At 55.0% G+C, this 17,566-nt stretch overlaps 5 protein-coding genes across 5 annotated transcripts; 2 read left to right on the forward strand and 3 right to left on the reverse strand.

Annotated features, from left to right (window-relative positions):
* Nucleotides 1-5,756: 5,756 nt before the first annotated feature.
* GMORB2_2158 (AAA+-type ATPase, SpoVK/Ycf46/Vps4 family) lies at nucleotides 5,757-10,748 on the forward strand (the record flags this gene model as incomplete). Its single annotated transcript, XM_035464138.1, has 1 exon — nucleotides 5,757-10,748. One exon carries the CDS (start codon nucleotides 5,757-5,759, stop codon nucleotides 10,746-10,748), a length of 4,992 nt encoding a protein of 1,663 aa, XP_035319848.1.
* Nucleotides 10,749-11,196: 448 nt separating this feature from the next.
* On the reverse strand, nucleotides 11,197-12,148 carry GMORB2_2159 (Short-chain dehydrogenase; the record flags this gene model as incomplete). The annotated part of the gene is made up of 2 exons (XM_035464139.1): nucleotides 11,197-11,868; nucleotides 12,050-12,148. Coding segments are annotated over 2 exons (771 nt in total), but the record flags the coding sequence as incomplete, so codon positions are not given.
* Nucleotides 12,149-12,780: 632 nt separating this feature from the next.
* On the forward strand, nucleotides 12,781-13,643 carry GMORB2_2160 (DSBA-like thioredoxin domain; the record flags this gene model as incomplete). Its single annotated transcript, XM_035464140.1, has 4 exons — nucleotides 12,781-12,814; nucleotides 12,876-12,954; nucleotides 13,027-13,067; nucleotides 13,168-13,643. The coding sequence occupies 4 exons, from the start codon at nucleotides 12,781-12,783 to the stop codon at nucleotides 13,641-13,643; spliced, it is 630 nt and encodes a 209-aa protein (XP_035319850.1).
* A 449-nt stretch (nucleotides 13,644-14,092) lies between these two features.
* GMORB2_2161 (cytochrome b pre-mRNA-processing protein 3) lies at nucleotides 14,093-15,301 on the reverse strand (the record flags this gene model as incomplete). Its single annotated transcript, XM_035464141.1, has 2 exons — nucleotides 14,093-14,682; nucleotides 14,893-15,301. The coding sequence occupies 2 exons, from the start codon at nucleotides 15,299-15,301 to the stop codon at nucleotides 14,093-14,095; spliced, it is 999 nt and encodes a 332-aa protein (XP_035319851.1).
* A 701-nt stretch (nucleotides 15,302-16,002) lies between these two features.
* GMORB2_2162 (3-oxoacyl-[acyl-carrier-protein] synthase II) lies at nucleotides 16,003-17,541 on the reverse strand (the record flags this gene model as incomplete). The annotated part of the gene is made up of 3 exons (XM_035464142.1): nucleotides 16,003-16,164; nucleotides 16,252-16,974; nucleotides 17,077-17,541. The coding sequence occupies 3 exons, from the start codon at nucleotides 17,539-17,541 to the stop codon at nucleotides 16,003-16,005; spliced, it is 1,350 nt and encodes a 449-aa protein (XP_035319852.1).
* Nucleotides 17,542-17,566: the final 25 nt, after the last annotated feature.

Consider the following 17,566-nt stretch of genomic DNA (forward strand, 5'->3'; position numbering starts at 1 on the left):
TCTCTCCCCCTCTCTCCCCCTCTCTCCTCTCTCTCTCTCTCTCTCTCTTCTCATTGATCCCCCCATTCCCATTAGTAGCTACCTGATAAACTGTGACGACAGATGAGAAACAGACAGGCATCATCAGGCCGCTGTCGACTTTGCAGGTGCATGCAATCGTCGACGGATGAATGGCGAAACGCGTTGGGCGTGTGGTGTGTATTGGCCAGGACTGACTCGAGTGTATGAAACGTATTTTACGGAGCATCACTACGAGCACAGATCCGTACTCGTACGGTAGTAGAGCTAATACTGACTGCTTCGTACGGTCCACGATGCTTTACTAGAGCCACTCTCGGTGGGTGCTCAGTCAGTCCCGCCCGACTTCCTCCCTTCTCCCCAAGCTCCCGGACGTGGAAGTGGGACATGACGCGTGGTTACGGAAAAGGGCACATGTTGTACAAGTGTACACGAGCACAGGTGGTAATAGCACTATAAAAAAAAAGAGTATTTAGATCTCGGTGCTTTTATGTTATAAGACAAGTCATCGATGTTGGTCACAGTCCGCAACAGCAGAATAAATTTTGTTATATATACAATATGTTTAGATGAGATAAAATAAAAAGAAGGAGCGAAATTTGTGGATTCGAAATGCTCCAGATTTTACCCTCCTTGCCGTTGAGCCGCAGCCACCACCATGAACCAAGAAGAAGGGAGGAAGAGTGAATGATCCATGCTCTACGCAATACAAATACTCGTGTACTCGTAGAGGAGAGAGAGACAAGGGATCATGGGGGGGGGGAAGAATCCCAGCTGTAAATCAGGGTCCGTGCCAAGCCAAGCAAGACGCCGCTGTGGAACTAGAGGAAAAATGAAATCTGTAACACGAACGCGTCTACAGACTACCTCGTACTATGTATGGATGCTTTTTTTTCTTTTTGTTCTTACTCTTGTTGGTAATTTTCAACTCGTAATACCTGTAGGGGTACAGTGCGATAGTCTTCTTTTAGAGTCCATCCCTTACTTGATTGCTACTCTGTAAGTATGGCCTCGCTTTCAGCTTCTCGTATCAAATAGGGGGGTGGACCAGATCTAGATGGACCTACTAGGTAGCGCCAACCCAAGCGACGGCGTAAGTACGATTTCTGCAACCACGTTTTCATGGATGATAGCTTCGTAGTGAAAAATCCGTGGCTGTCTTCTCTCCTCATCTGCAGACCATTCAATAGAGTAGCAGAACCTTGTCAGCCCTGCCGTGCCTCTCCACGTCCTGGGCGTCACGAAGTGTTGTGTTTCCCATCGACGGAAGCGTACGGGTTGACGGCACCGCCATCGGCGCACGGCACTGTTTTCATGATCGTCATCACTGTCATGACCGGACGAGAAGAAAGCACGAGATCGTTACCGGGTGCCCTCTTTTGCTCAGCTCACGCACGACGTAGCCACGATGTAATTCTCCCCCACCACACTAACCGGGAAAAGATGAATAGATGATAATTGGGAACCTGTTTGGAAAATATAATGATGAGTGGCGTCTATTGTTCCAATCCTAACAAGTCGCGTGTCGGACAAAGAAAGAACGCCAGAATAGTGTGTTTTGGGAACCGTCAAGTACGAGGTAAATACTATGTGTACTCGTAGTACTCGTAGTATTCGGAGCTACAGTCTCAGTATTAATTTACTCTGGAACAGCAGCCAGGAGAGAAAAGTGAGTTTATGCCTACCACCAAAGTTCTGCAACCTTCGGGAACATGGCCGGGTTTAGAGGAGACGGCAAGTCTTGTCGGGTTTACATACTGATGTACAGAGTACATTCGAGCATGTACGAGTAGTCTTAGCTTTTTTTTTTTTTCTTTTTTCCTTTTTTTTTCTTTTTTTTTACTCTCGAAATACTCTCGAGAAGGAGGAAGCCCCTTTGCGTGAATCCCTCGTCTCCGGATTGTCCGGCCACGTAAGCGCTGTCACCACTCCGTATTACAGTATTACGGCGGAATGGAGGTTGACAGATGTGTGAATTGTCAAATATCATATATTATTGCTCTACACATCTACTCCGTATGGTACAAGTATATTGCAGATACATGCGACTGCAATCGTACCATATGGGTCGCTCACACGGCACACCTGAGAGAGAGAGCCATGCTGTCTAACCTGACAGAGCAGAAGGTTGCATCCGTGGTCCATGTCTAGAGGTGAGAATCCCGTTTGATACCTGCACACCGCACCCTGATTCAAAGCCGATACGAGCCCTACTCCGCAAGGTGCCGTAAGGAGGAAGGAAGAGGTGAGGAGAGAGGGAGGCCAGGCCGGGCCGTCTGCTATAGTTGCAATGTTAATACTGCACCGGTATGACGGACGGACCTGTGTACTCGTGCATGTACGACTATCATATTATAATATGCGGAGAATCCCAGACATAGCAATGCACTCTCGTACGAGTCATCGCACAGTAAGAGACGAAGAAGAAAGGAAGGAATAGGCTGAGAGAACATCCCCCCCCCCCCTGCGTCGAAGTCCAGAGACAGGCTCATCTCACATCCGCTTCACCGAAGGCTCGACCGGAGATTTGAAACACTGACAACGTGGTGGGCGAGAAGATCAAAGATGGAGGCTTGAGACTTGCAAGTAGTACGAGTACGAGTGATGCCGTAAGGAGCATCGATCAATGTCCATCCCTCGCAGCTTTTCTATTATTATTGTGAGCTCCGTATTGCCTACGAGTAATGCCCGTAGGTAGGTAATTTTATTACTCGTACTTTGATGATCCCCTAACCCTTGCCAATCAACCCCATACCTGTAATCTGTACACCGAGGATTGAGACATGACCAACATCCAATCTCTCGACATGCAGCTACGGGGCGGGGCGAAGGCTCGGTACATAAAACGTCCCATCATCGTGTGTGTGTTTGCGTGTCAGGTAATGCTGATGCCCTTTCGATATGGTAATCTGGCCTACGAATTTATGTGCACGTAGTATTGTTACTCGTAGCGCGTTCCGGGAAGCAGAGACGCTGACAAGCATGACGGATACTACATGGCAATAATTACGATGCATTTCAATTCGCAGCCTCAAAGGGAAGCCTTCTTTTTTTTTTTTGGAAAGGGGGGGGGGGGTCGTCTTGGACCTGGCAGGGCCCAGACAATACAGTACGTAGCGTAGCATACGGCCTGATACGAGGAGTATTACGGAGCCGTGATGCGGAGTAGACAGGGTGGTTTATAATAATACCCTGTCCAGCCCTTTACGGACATTTTTCAATATTATTAGAACAATACAGATTACTCACAGACAAAGATGCATGATACCTTTTTCTACCATTGATCTCTTACTATCTCATCCTTTTTGTAATAATAATAATAATAATAATAAAACAGACATTCACCAAAAGAGGCCGAACCTTAGAACGAATCCTACTCAAACCCTTTCAAACGTCTGCTATCATCCTGACCTGCTTTTTTCACCGGTTGAAGTTGGTCGGAGGCACTTGTAAATCCTTCAAGATATGGCGAAGAAAGAGTGAGTCTAATTACATGGCATAGATGTGTTCAGCTGTCTGTGCGTATTGTGTGGACGTTAATAGAAGCCCGCGATACGACGTGATACTCTCGGCATACTCGTATACTCCTCAGTCCATCTATTCCGGGCAGTACGGAAATATAACACGCATCCTCTTTCGTGAGTCTCATAACCAATAACTTCACGAAAGCGGTGTGCGGGACAAAACGAATCCGGGGGCCGATGCTTGCAAGGAGCTGGGAGTCGTTCACACTGTTCACCAGCATTACCCGATCGATGATGGAGACGCGTACCGAGGTGAATGCCTCTCCATTCCATCATCCTGTGTGTGTGTTATTTATAGGGTATCCTTGGCGATGTACGAGTTTGGGCGTTGTAACGCTTGAGAGAGGAAGCCGTACGAGTGAGTATGTGTGACGGCCACATCAGGTAGGATCGTAGCACGATGGAAATGCACGCCTTTCTGTCTTTGTGGGTGAGGGGAAGGAGGAGGAGAGAGAGATCTTATACGGAGTAATCTGTACTTTGTGTTTATTGTTCATCTCGACCCCCAACAACACGCACATGTAATTATCAACTGCCTTCTATATGAGCAATGCCACTATTCGCAAAGACTACATTTAAAGTTAAGAAACCTCACTTCTCACGCGAGATATACCTCATGTGACAAGAAATGATAGTAAGATAAGAAAGGTAAGATAATCGGATCGATTTGAGAAAAAAAAAACCAAAACAAAACAAAACAATATACGATGGCAAGACGGACTGCACTCACAATGCTGGGTTTGAAATCTCAAAAACATTGTGCTCCCGGGTAAGGTTGATGTCGAGATTGGGTGCCTGATAAGCTCGACACCAGAGACCAAAGATGCATGCATGTAATCGAGCCAGATTGTGGTTGTTGTAAAAAGAAAAAAGAAAAAAAAAAGAAGAAAGACCGTTGATAGAGCTCTGGCAGTAGATTCTTTCCTTTTTGTGAACTCACAGACGCACATCTGACTTGCATCTCGCCGTTAAAAAAAAGGCTTGCATAGCATGACATGACGTCTCGCTGCCTTGCATCCCAGGCATCAACATACAAACGCACCAAAGTGGTCCTCTCCCTCTCTCCCTCTCTCTTGGCGTGCCGCCGCACCACCCATTAGCCCTACGGCAGCAGCCTCGTCGACCTTTTTTGGAGCCGCAACGAACGGGAACACCCCCCATGGCGTCATCAGCACGGGGAAGATCTGGGGAAGCTATCTGATGGACAAAAAAAGAAGGTGGGGTATTGTCCTTCTCTTTTAACTATTCAGAAGAATATATATATCATCTGTGAAAATATCTGCCTGAGTTTGGCTTGAGAGAGCGATAGAATGCCTCTTCCGTCAGAGGAGAAAGGTGAAGGATTCCAGCCGTTGCCGACCTTTGGTGGTCGTTTTGAAGCCATCTTGGCCATCTTACTGTCGTAGAAACACCAATGCTCCCATTATCCAAATCTTTGATGACCAGAATGTTGTCTTTTTTTTTTTTTTTTTTTCGCGCAGCCAGTTTTCTCAACGTGATATTGGCGGGGAATTGAGATAAATGTGAGATTCGCTGGTGATTGCCCCTGTTTTCTGGGTCCCTCAGGCCGCCCACATAATTGGGGCTAGATGAACCTGTTGACCAATGAGAATTACATATTCATGCCTCTTATTCATCTTCACGTGAGTAGTCAGCAAAGAAAAACACAGCAGCAGCAGCAGCAGCAGCAGCAGCAGCAGCAGGTAACCAGAGACCAGACAGGCGCTGCGCCTTATTAACAGGTCTCTTTTTCTGCTGTGAGACTTTGGTGCATCATCGCGACCACGACACGCGAAACCTCCCATCCATCACCGCCGTCCGCGTCCGACAAGGCATTCACCCGTCTGGACACATCATCACGCGGAGCTCTGTCGATAGAGGATCTGTAAAAGTCCCTCATCTGTTTTTGTACTATTCTGTGTCTCTCCTCTTGACCTTTGTGTACTACTGGTGCATACGCCCCCTGTCGGTCTCCCTTGTCGTTCGTTAGCCGTCGTCCAGAGCGACTTCTTCCGATGCACGCCTAGTTCGGCACCCGTCACCGCGTCACATCTCAATCGCTGTGAGTGAATCGGGGCTCCATGCCATTTGTTGTATTGCGAACGATGGCATCCTGGATAGAACACTAATAAGGATGGCTGATCAGGACCGCCCCGTTTGATACTGAACCCGCTCGAGGCGACTCGCCCGCCCACTTCCACCCCCCCTTTCAGAATGGCCAGCAAGCGCAAGAGACAGCTGGAGGTCTTTGACCCCAACAAGTCAGACTCTGAAGACGAGAATTTCGACCCCCGCGTCGACAGACCCCGCAAGAGCTCCAAAAAGGCTCGCCCCTCGAGACGCTCCAAGCCGGGGCGCAAGCGTGTTGGCCGCTATCGCGGTTCCGACATCGAAGATGACGACGACGAGCTCTCCGACAGCCAGGCCGACTCTCTCGCAGATGATGACGGAGACGAGGACGACGAGGATGACGAAGACGTCCCCGTCAACGCTGCCGGCCGAAGGACCCGCAAGGCCGCCACCCAGCAACAGAATTACAGAGAGAGCAGCGAAGACGCATCGGAAGACGTGGAAAAGGCCGAGGACGAGGACGATGACGACGTCCCCGAGCCACCGCAGCTGAGGAAAATCGTCAAGCTCAAGGTCCCCAAGGGTTTGCCGGAGGGAGGACGTAGAGCCACCCGCGCCACTACCGAGGATGCCGATGACTTCGTTGAGCTCTCCAACTCAGGCCGCCACGCTGTTGCTTTGCGCAATTCTCGCAGCAAGAGCCCGGACACTGCGCTGCGGAGGACCTCGCGCGCAATGAAGGGCGTCAAGAAGGCCCCCGACGCAATCGAAGAAGCCACCCAAGAGAGCAGCGCCAAGGAGCTGAACGATGCCGATGAGATTGATGAGCTCGCGAATGACCACGTCGGTGTGCTTGAGAAGAATGAGGATGACGATCAAGACATGGACGAAGCAGGTGGCAACGACAAGACGGGCGCAAACGGAGACGGCAACGACGACGACGATGACGACGACGACGATGATGCCGAGGGAGAAGACGTGGACGAGGACGACGGCCCTGTTACTAGACGCACGCGGCGCAGCAGAGCAGCTCCCGCCGTGTCTGAGCCGCCGGCCGAGCCTGAAGAAGAACCCACCGGCAGGCCACGACGATTGACTAGGAGGGCTGGCCTCAAGAAATCTGCCAAGGAGCCTAGTAGCGACTTCGACCCCGGAGATGACTCTGAGGACCACGACGCATCGGAAGCCGAGAAGCAGCCCGCTGAAGTCGATAGTCCGACACCCAGGGGTCGGGGCAGGGGGCGTGGCCGCTCCACCCGCCGGCGCGGCGACGACTCGGCTGACGAGGACCCGGAATTCGACCCCGACGAGCTCAACGAGGAGGCACGAGAGCTCCGACAGGCCTCGAGGCCTCGCCGCCGCCGTGCAAGGGAGGAGTCGCCTATTGTTTACGAGGCCCGGCGCTCCAGAGCCAGGGTCAACTACTACATGCCGCCTCTGACGTCGGCCATTGCCGAAGAGGAGGAGGCCGAGGAGCCAGCCCCGACACCTGCACGTGCCCGCCGCGGTCGTGGCGCTGCCTCGACACTGTGGGAGCGCAGCCTCAACACTACCTTTGGGCCGTTTGGAGGAGGTGGAGGTGCTGGTGCTCTCCTCTCGGGCCCGTGGGGTACGGGCGCGGCCGGAGGCGTCGACTCGGACAGCAGCGACGATGAGATGGTCCACCGTTCCAACGTTGCGGGCAACGTCGGCATGACGCCCACCTCGGGAGCTGCCCCCAGTGGTCTCGTGACGGCCGGCCAAGGCATGGCGGCCGAGGCAGCGCCGAACGTGGGCAAGATCAAGGACCGCAAGGCACTGGCCGATGCTGACCCGCTGGGCGTGGACATGAATGTCGACTTCGACAAGGTGGGTGGCCTGCAGGGCCACATCGACCAGCTCAAGGAGATGGTGCAGCTACCTCTGCTGTACCCCGAGCTCTTCTCCAAATTCCACGTCACGCCGCCCAGGGGCGTTCTGTTTCACGGACCCCCCGGAACGGGTAAGACGCTGCTCGCACGTGCGCTGGCCAACTCGGTCGGCGCAGGCGGGCGCAAGATCTCGTTCTACATGCGCAAGGGAGCCGACGCGCTGAGCAAGTGGGTTGGCGAGGCGGAAAAGCAGCTCCGCCTCCTGTTCGAGGAAGCCCGTCGGACGCAGCCCAGCATCATCTTCTTTGACGAGATTGACGGGCTGGCACCGGTGCGGTCGAGCAAGCAGGAGCAGATCCACGCCTCGATCGTGTCGACGCTGCTGGCGCTGATGGACGGCATGGACGGGCGCGGGCAGGTCATTGTCATCGGCGCGACCAACCGCCCGGATAACATCGACCCTGCGCTCCGACGCCCCGGCCGCTTCGACAGGGAGTTCTACTTCCCGCTGCCGGACATTGACGGTCGCCGGGCCATCATCGACATCCACACCAAGGACTGGGGCCTGTCGCAGCAGTTCCGTCACTCCCTGGCCACGCAGACAAAGGGCTACGGCGGTGCCGACCTGCGCGCGCTGTCGACCGAGGCGGCCCTCAACGCCATCCAGCGCACGTACCCGCAGATCTACTCGACGCAGGAGAAGCTCGTGGTCCGGCCCGAGAACATCACCGTCCACGCCTCCGACTTCATGATGGCGATCAAGAGATTGATCCCGTCGTCGGAGCGGTCCGCCACGTCGGGCGCCCAGCCGCTGCCGCCGACGGTGGAACCGCTCCTGTGCGACCAGTTCGAAACGGCGCGCGCCGCCATCGACGAGCTCCTGCCTCGCAAGAAGAAGCTGACGGCTCTCGAGGAGGCCATGTACGAGCAGTTCGACGACGACGACCACGGCTTTGGACGGGAGGCACTCCATCAGGAGTTTGAGCGCTGCCGCGTCTTCCGGCCCCGCTTCATCATCTACGGCGACCACGGCATGGGCCAGGGCTACCTCTCCTCGGCCATCCTGCACCACCTCGAGGGCGTGCACGTGCAGAACTTTGACCTGCCCAGCCTGCTGGGTGACGGGAGACCCATGGAGCAGGTCATCGTCAGCCTCTTCACCGAGGTCCGCCGGCACAAGCCAGCCGTCATCTTCATCCCCAACATCGAGGCGTGGTACGCCACGCTCCAGGGGTCAATCGCCCTCGTCACCTTCCAGACCATGCTGCGGTCCATCCCGCCTACGGACCCCATCATCGTCCTCGCCACGGCCGAGTGCGAGAGGAACGAGGCGCCTACGGATCTGCTCCGCGAGTTCTTCGGGTTCTCTAGGAAGAATCGCATGGAGATACCGCGGCCCACTACGGCGAACCGTCGCAAGTACTTCTCGGCAACCCTGGACTACATCAAGAAGAAGCCGTGGGAATTCCCAGACCCGTCGAACCGCAAAAAGAGGATACTGGAGCAGCTTCCCGTCGCACCCAAGGAGGAGCCCAAGCCCCCGACCAAGGCGGAGATCAAGGCGCTGCAGAAGAAGGACCACCAGATGCTCAACACTCTCAAGATCCAGCTCCAGCCCATCATGGACCAGATCAACCGCAAGTACAAGAAGTTCCGGCAGCCCGTGATACCGCAGGCGACGATCGACTACCTCTTTGCCGAGGCCGATCCCAACTTCGTCAGCCCGGACGTGGTCGACGGCCGGCACCGCCCGTACGAGATCGTCAAGGACAAGCACGAGAACGACGTTCTGAGGGATACGACGACTGGCAAGTGCTACTACAACCTCGAGACGACGACGATCGAGGAACGCCTGTCCAACGGCTTCTACGCGCGACCCCAGGATTTCCTGTTCGACATCAGGGCGCTCGCCAAGGACGCCAAGAACATTGGCGACAAGGAGCGCACGCTCAAGGCCAACGAGCTGCTCAGCAACGTCGAGGTGGACGTGGCCAGCATCGAAGCGGCCAGCTCGCACATGGATTGGGAGGGCCTCTACCGCCGCCAGGTGCAGCGCGCCAAGGACCTGGCCGAGCGGAACCGCAAGAGGAAGGCGATGCAGTCTGTCGTCGGCAGGGTCCAGTCCGACGTTGCCGGCAGCGGAAACGGAACCGGCAACGACAGCGATTCGCAGGGCCCCGTGACGCTGGGCGAGGCCGTCCCCGGATCGCTCACGACGGCCCGATTCCAGCTCATGACCGCCGTCCCCGGCCACGAGCCGTCGTCGTCGTCGCACGCGCTGAGCAACGGCACCGCCGGTCATGACCGCCAGACCCCCGTAGGCGGATCCGACGACGTCCAGATGGGCGGCGTCGACGACGACATCCCCCTCGTGGTGTCGGACATGGGACCACCCCCCAAATCTCAGAACCAGATCTCGCAGAGGTCGGCTGTCACGTCACTGCCCCCGGGCGTGTCACCGTCTGCCGTCATCAACGAGGCCTCCACGACCAAGACGTCCGACCCATCTACGGGGTCGAACTGGGGCCCATCGACACCCAGCACGCAGATGACCAACGGCCACAACAACCACGGCAGCAGCAACCGCGGCGTCACGTCGACAAGTCAAGACGACAGCGACCTCCCGGACACGGCCGTCGTCCCGAGCCAAAACGCAGGGGTGCCTGCGCACAGCCAGATGACTGCCAGCGAAGACTCGTGGATCCACTCTCAAGCACACGCCCTGCACGAGAGCAACAGCAACAACAGCAACAACAACAGCAACAGCAACAGCCACAACCCAGAGAGCCAGTCATGGTCACAATCACAATCACAAGCCCCAGGTTCAGCAGCAGCAGCAGCAGCAGCAGCAGCATCAACGGCAGCAGCAGCAGCGCCCAAACCCTCACCACGAAACGGCAGCATAGACATAGGCAATCTGCTGAATGACCGGGATGGTGATGATGACAGCAGCAGAAATTATGATGATGAGAAGAAGAGGTGGCAGCGGCAGCAGCAGCAGCAAGAACAAGAGCAGGAGCTGAGCCGTAACTCCGCATCTTCGGCCTCTCAGCCGCTGAGCATCGACAGCGCAGTGGACAGCGCCCTCGACAGCCTGACGGACAAGACGTCCGGCTGCACGATCGAGCAGCTGGAGCAGATCAACAGGGAGCTGATGGATGAGATCTGGCGTGGGCGGAACGAGTGGAACAGGCAGATGGTGCTCAACCACGTCACCAGCGTGTTTAACCAGGCTATTGATGACATTGAGTCGATGCAGGGTGTTGGACCTTTGAGTCAGAGGTAATCTCTTTTGTTAGGCGCATTCTTTCTTACCTTTTTCTTCTTTTTTTCCCCATCTTTTGTTTTCTAAAATTTCATGGTCTATTTTTTATTATTATTGTTTTAAAGAGACGGGGTTTACTACTGTTTGATCTTTACAACAGATCAAGTTTTCTCTCTACAAAGTTGTTTTATTTTTTTTGCTCAAGAGACAAGAGAGAGAGAGAGAGAGAGAGGGAGAGAGAGATCCAAATGAAAAGGGCTCGTTGACATGTGGGTATAGAAGAAGAGGATGAAGATGGGGCTTTGTATAGGAAGTTGTTCAGCACCTCTAGAGAGAGAAGAAGTCGAGAATGATGTTATATATGCTTTCTTCTTGTCATCCTGACGTCTGCATTGCATCCTATATATACATACACTGAACACGCGCCCACACCCATCCACACCCACCCACGCAGGCAACGCAGGCATCATCACAATTTACCAACCCGCCCACTCTGATGACGATACCGTCTCCCCTCATCATCCTGCTCGGCAACAGTCAAATCAGGTAAGCTGACGGGCATGATACGTCGAGGGCTCGTCCCGGGGACGAGGCTGTAGGCCGAGAAGTCGGTGACGCCGGCGTGGCGGCGCAGGAAGTCCTCGTCGAGGAAGAGGCCACCGTTGGTGAGGCCGGCGGGGGCGCGGACGATGGCGCGCACGGCGTCGGAGAAGATGGTCGGCCTGCGAAGCTCGGACGCCAACGTGGCGTCTTCGCGCTCGAACCGCGCCGTGGCGGCCGACTGGATGGCCGCGGCGGGCCAGACGCTCGATATGGAAAGCCTGCCGCGCAGGCTGCCGTCCCGGTCGATGTCGGCGGCCAGACCCTTTGTCAGGACGCTCATGCCTACCTTGCCTATCGAGTAGGCAGTCTTTCCGCGGAAGAAGCGGCTGTAGATGGGGGGGCTGACGACGACGATGCGGCTGCCCTCGGATTCAGAGCATGAGCGGCAGAGATGAGGGTAGCATGCTTGTATGGTGGCGTATAGTCCCTCCGGATTGACCTGCTGCATCAGACGAAACTTTTTGAATGGTGTCGAGGGGAGAGGACCCCAATGGATGGCGCCCGAGTTGTAGACTAAGACGTCTAGACGACCAAATGTCTTTTTTTTTCCATTTCATTTTATTCATATATATTTACTGTTATTTTCGTTCATGAGTGTGTCAAGGGGGAGGAGGGGGGGGGGGGGGCGTATTGGGGGGTTTTTGTTTTGTTTTGTTTCTGATGGGAGAAGGGGGGGCAAGATGGAGAGATGAATGAGGACAAGGAGTCAAGCAACGTACGGAGATGGTGTCGTCGACGAGAGATTTGATGCTGTCCTCGTGACGGACGTCTACTCTGATGGCCTTGGCGATGCCGCCGGACGAGATTATCTCCCGAGAGACTGTGGTTATGGTCGAGTCGGGTGAGTTGACGTCTGGGTTGGTGGGGATGGGCTTGCTCGGGTCGCTGATTGTCTTGGCGGCCACGACGACTTTCTGTCGTGTTAGAATCGTGATGTACATGCATATTCGTGCGTGTGTATATGTATGTGTATGTGTGTGTGTGTGTGTGTGTTGAAGAACTAACCTGCGTAGCCGTCTTTGGCGAGATCAATGGCGATCTGACGACCGATGCCGCGGGAGGCACCTACTACGACGGCGACGCGGGGGGTTTCGGAGGGCATCCTTCTTCTTCTTCTCCAATAGAGGGGAAAACACCAGGGTCTGGGTCTGCTAGAAAACTCACTCTTCTAGAGTTGATGGTGGGTGGGTGTTGATGTGGTATGTGGTGATGTAAAGAGCTCTATGATGGAGATGAGAGATGAGCCTCGGCACAGACAATGACGACTGCCCCCCCCCCCCCCCCCCCCCCACCAAAAAAAAAAGACAAGCCTCGGCCGGTCTCTCAAGATACAACCTAACACCTACATGACTGTATATACGCCGACATCATCTCCAAGGTTGGACGAGGACAAACCAAGTCGATTTCGGACTTGATATAAAACATATCGTACCATCCTCACACGTCCATCATGTCCGCACGTATCGAATGCAACATTGACGTCGGTGCGTTGATTGACCCGTCGGACTCTTCAGCATGCGCCTAGCTGACGCTGTATGGTGATAGCTTCTCTCTATAGCTACATTGCCTACGTCGACCTGATGGGCAATCTAGACAAGTTGAGATCCCACGGAGTAGAAGTAGAGTATGTCTACAAACCCCCCAACCCCCTCTCCTCCCCCCCCTCACTCTCTCTACTGACATTGAACACACCAAGATTCCACCCGATTCTCATTGCCGGCATCAACAAACTATCTGGTATATATATTACGATAATGATCAAATGACAATATCGATTTGAATGAATCATACACACCACGTACCAAAGACGCACGTCGGGCTGACCTCTCCATCCAAGGCAACAAACCGCCGTGGCTGCTCCCCGCCAAGGCCAAGTACATCGACTCCGACGTCAGGCGCGCCGCCAGCCGTCTGGGCATGCCCGCGCCCGTCACGCCGGACAGCTTCTTGGAGACCCGGAGCTTCACGGCCTCGCCCCAGCGCGCCATGCTCTACGTCAAGGCCAACTACCCGGCTCGGACCTTCCACGCGGTCCTCGCCCGTCTGTTCAGCGCCATGTGGATCCCCCCCCACGTCAACGTCTGCTCGGACGAGGGGCTGGCCCGGGTGCTGGCCGAGGCCGTGGCGTCCGACGGGGAGCCGGTCTTTACCGACCACGATGTGCGCGCCGTTCTGGACGGCAGGGCCGGCTTGAAGGATAGCCTGGCGAGCCAGACGAACAAGGCCGTCGACCAGGGTGCCTTTGGTGCTCCGTGGTTTTGGGTGACGAACGCCAAGGGGGAGACTGATGGGTTCTTTGGAAGTGACAGGTGAGTTCTCTCTCTCTCCCTCTCTCTCTCTCTTTCTCTTCTCTTCTCTTCTCTTCTTATATATGTTACATATAAAAGCGTCTCTGATAGGAAGAGCATGTAGGAAAAGAAAAGAGAAGAGGAAAGGAAGAAGAAGAAGAGAGACAAGAGTGCTGACGTGTCGCAGATTCAACCACATCTATCGTCACTTGGGTATACCCTTTCAGGATGTGACTGTTCTGCCAGCATCCAAGATATGATGTCATGATTTCGATTGCGTCTGATGAGTACAATGATTGAACAAAAACGTAGTGTACAGATAAACATCTATATAGCGATTCTTTTCATCGAAATCGACTACTCATCCATCCCTGTCACCCACAATATATATACATGTACATCCGAACACGTGCTCGGCACTACTCTCTCTCTTCTTCCCCTCTCTCTTGCCGTCGAACAAGAAGACCAGAGATCTCAACGAGAGACAGGCCACTTCTTCTTCCTGTCAGCCTGCCGGGGAGCAGAAGCAGCGGCGGGCTTGTGGGACTGCTGCTGCTGCTGCTGCTGCTGCTGTTGATGGGACATCTTCGAAGCCTTCTCGATACCGGTCCAGAAGCTCTCGACGGGCAGCTCGAGGATCTCGACGGCGCGAGAGGCGAAATTGGCGTCCGACGTGGACTCGAGGCTCTTGAGGGAGGACCTCACCCACCCGACGATGGCGGCCAGGGCGCGGGGGTCGGCTTCGGGGTCTCCCTTGAACAGGTTCCTCCAGACGGCGCTGGCGAGGACGGCGTCGCCCTTGACCAGGCCCTCGTCGTAGGCGACCATGACGCCGCGCCACTGCACGAATATGTCCTTGAGGTAGCGCTGGCGCAGGGCGCTCGACGTGATGCCGTGGTCGATGTGCATCTTGCGCTCGGCCTCGAAGAAGAAGTGGTCGACCAGCTGTTGGCGCCAGTTGGCGAACTCCTCGCGGTCGAAGCAGCGGAGGCGGGCGTTGAGGATGTACAGGTGCAGCATCGTGACGTGAGACCATGTGCTGAAAGTCGGGGGTAGGTTGAACACTGTACATATCCGCCATCAGTATTCATCTTTCCACACAAACTTTCAAACCCCCACACCATCCTTCACCTCCCTCTCTCTCTCTTGCAGGAGAGGGGAGGGGAGTGAGGGAGGGAAGAAGAGAAAGAAGGGGAAAGAAAACGAATTTTTTTTTTTAAAAAAAAAAAAAGAGAGAGAGAGAGAGAGAGAGAGAGAGAGAGAGAGAGACCTACACTCGTGCCACACTTTCCGCTTGGCAATTGATCGTCCAACCTCCTCTCCGTCCTCCAACCTCTCGACTTCGTCCGCCTTGCGCACATCCTCGGCTATCTCGTAATTGGCAGCATCGCCGCACACGGTATACAGCCTTTCCGTGGCTCCCACCACAAAGTACGCCCCTCGTCCCCTGCCGAGGTCTAGCAACGACCTGGTAGCCGTGGTACTCAGGTCGCGCGTCTGTCCTCTCCTCATGGCGCTCATTCTGTTACCATCTCCCGCCGTGCTGACGACTTGTTGCTGTCTCCTCGTCGCCCTCGTCGCAAGAGCTGCTACCGCTGCTGCTCTCGGTGCCGCGGTGGCCGCGGTGGTGATTTGCGAGACCACCAGCCTGGCCTGTGACCTGCAGCCACTGCAGGCAGACATCGTGGTGTGTGTGTGTGTGTGTGTGTTTTTGTCTTTTTTTCTTTCTTTCGTCGTTGTCTCTCTCTCTCGGTTGGTATTCTTCGTTTTCAGTCCGTGGGATGGTGAGGAACTCGAGGTTTTGTCTATGCCATGGTTCGTGGGTACAGAGGGGAAAAAAAGGGTTAGAAGGACAAGAAAGGGAAAAAAGAAGAAGAAAAAAAAGAAGAAAAAAAAGTCACTGGCGCGCTGCTGGGTACTACGGGAATTTCCAACGTGATGATGGTTAGTGGTGACGGGTCCGAAATTGACCCGGTCCCGGTGGGTGACAAAAGGGGCCGCTACTTAATCTTGTCGTGGGTTGTAATCCGACACGACCATGAGAATGTCTTTTCTCGCTGTTAGATAGATGGTATGTGAAAAGATTCTTGAACATGGTAATGCTTCAACATGATTTATTGCTTCAGCTCTCGTTCCTTGCTTCCTTGCTTTTATTGCTACTCTTACCATGAATGGTGGGCCTTCTATATCCTCTGGTCCCCCCCCCTCTTTTATGTCACCCACTCAGACACCGTCTATAACACATATCTGAGCATCGACAAGCTTCTCTTTCTTTCTTTTTATTTATTTTTATTTTTATTTTTATTTTTGGACAGGTATGATGATACATTGGTATTACATTGGTATTCTTCTTCTTCTTCTTCTTCTTCTTCTGTTTTTCCGTCTTACCGAAACTTGGAAAAAACCAAGCTGCTGTTTGTGCCACCAAAGCCAAAGCTGTTGGACATGGCTGTCTCGATCGTCTTCTCCTGGGCCTGGCCAGGTACAAAGTTGAAGTCGATACCTACGTCTGGATTCTCGAGGTTCAACGTAGCGGGGGCAATATCCTGAACCGGAAAAAAAAGAAGGAAAAAAAATGAGAAAACCGTGTTAGCATCTGATCAGCAGCAGGTACGCGTTGCCTGGATACATACCTCGTAGACGGCCAAGATGGAGTACAGAGCTTCGATAGCCCCGGCCGCACCGAGCAGGTGGCCCATGGCACCCTTGGTGCTGCTGACCGTAACCTGGGACTCGCGCAGCACGCCGTGGTCGCCGAGCATGAGGCGGCGTATGGCCCTTGCCTCGGCCCTGTCGCCGACCTGCGTCCCCGTCCCGTGGGCGTTGATGTAGTCCACGGCCGAGGGGCTGAGGCCGGCGCGGCGCAGGGCCCTGCTCATGGCGAGGTAGGCGCCGTGCCCGTCCTCCCGCGGGGCCGTCATGTGGTGCGCGTCGCCGCTGCACCCGTAGCCCTTGACCTCGGCGTAGATGCGGGCGCCGCGGGCCTTGGCGTGCTCCAGCTCCTCGAGCACGCACACAGCCGACCCCTCGGCCACGACGAAGCCGGCACGGTCCCTGTCAAACGGCCGGCAGCTCGAGCGAGGCGCGTGGTTGAAGCCGGTGGAGAGCGACCGCGCCCGTCCGAAGCCGGCAAAGGTGAGCGGGTGGATGCACGACTCCGACCCCCCCGCTACCATGACGTCGGCGTCCCCCAGGGCCACGAACCGCGAGGCGTCGCCGATCGAGTGCGCCCCTGTCGTGCATGCCGTCGTCGCTGCGTGGTTGGGCCCCATGAAGCCGTGCTTCATCGCTATGTGGCCGGCGGCCATGTTGATCAGGATCCTGGGAACGAAGAGCGGTGATACATTTTTATAGCCCTAAAGTTGGATAGTCAGAGATTGTGGGTTTGTGCGTAATATGTGTCCAGAGATGAACAGGGAAACGAGACGAGACATATATATATATAGAGAGAGACGTACCCTGGCATGATGAGCCAAGCTAGTCTCATACATCTCATCCAGATTGCCGATGCCGCTGCCCAGACACACACCGGTATTCTCCCTTTCTCGCTCGGACGCATCCTCCAGTCCGGCGTCCACGAGGGCCATTTCGCTGGCCGCGATGGCGTACTGGGTGAATGTCGACATGCGGCGCAGCTCAGTCGGGCCCAGCCACCGCGTCGGGTCCCACAGCCCTGACTCCCCCCCTTCTTCTTCTTCTTCTTCTGCCTCTTCTTCGGCTACCTGACCTCCTCGATCATGACGCCGAGCCGCCGGGACGATGCCGGCGACCGTGCTCGTCAGCTCTCCCCATCGATCCGAAGGCTGGCGGTCGGCCACGCTGACGATGCCAGAGTCGCCGGCCAGGAGGCGCGTCCACGATCGTCGTATGCCCACGCCGAGGGGGGTGACGGCACCTAGACCAGTCACGACAACGCGACGCATGCTCGCCTTCCCATAGCCTTGGTCC

This window comes from Geosmithia morbida (assembly GCF_012550715.1).
Source record: "Geosmithia morbida isolate 1262 chromosome Unknown scaffold_12, whole genome shotgun sequence".
In the NCBI taxonomy this organism is placed as follows: domain Eukaryota; kingdom Fungi; phylum Ascomycota; class Sordariomycetes; order Hypocreales; family Bionectriaceae; genus Geosmithia; species Geosmithia morbida.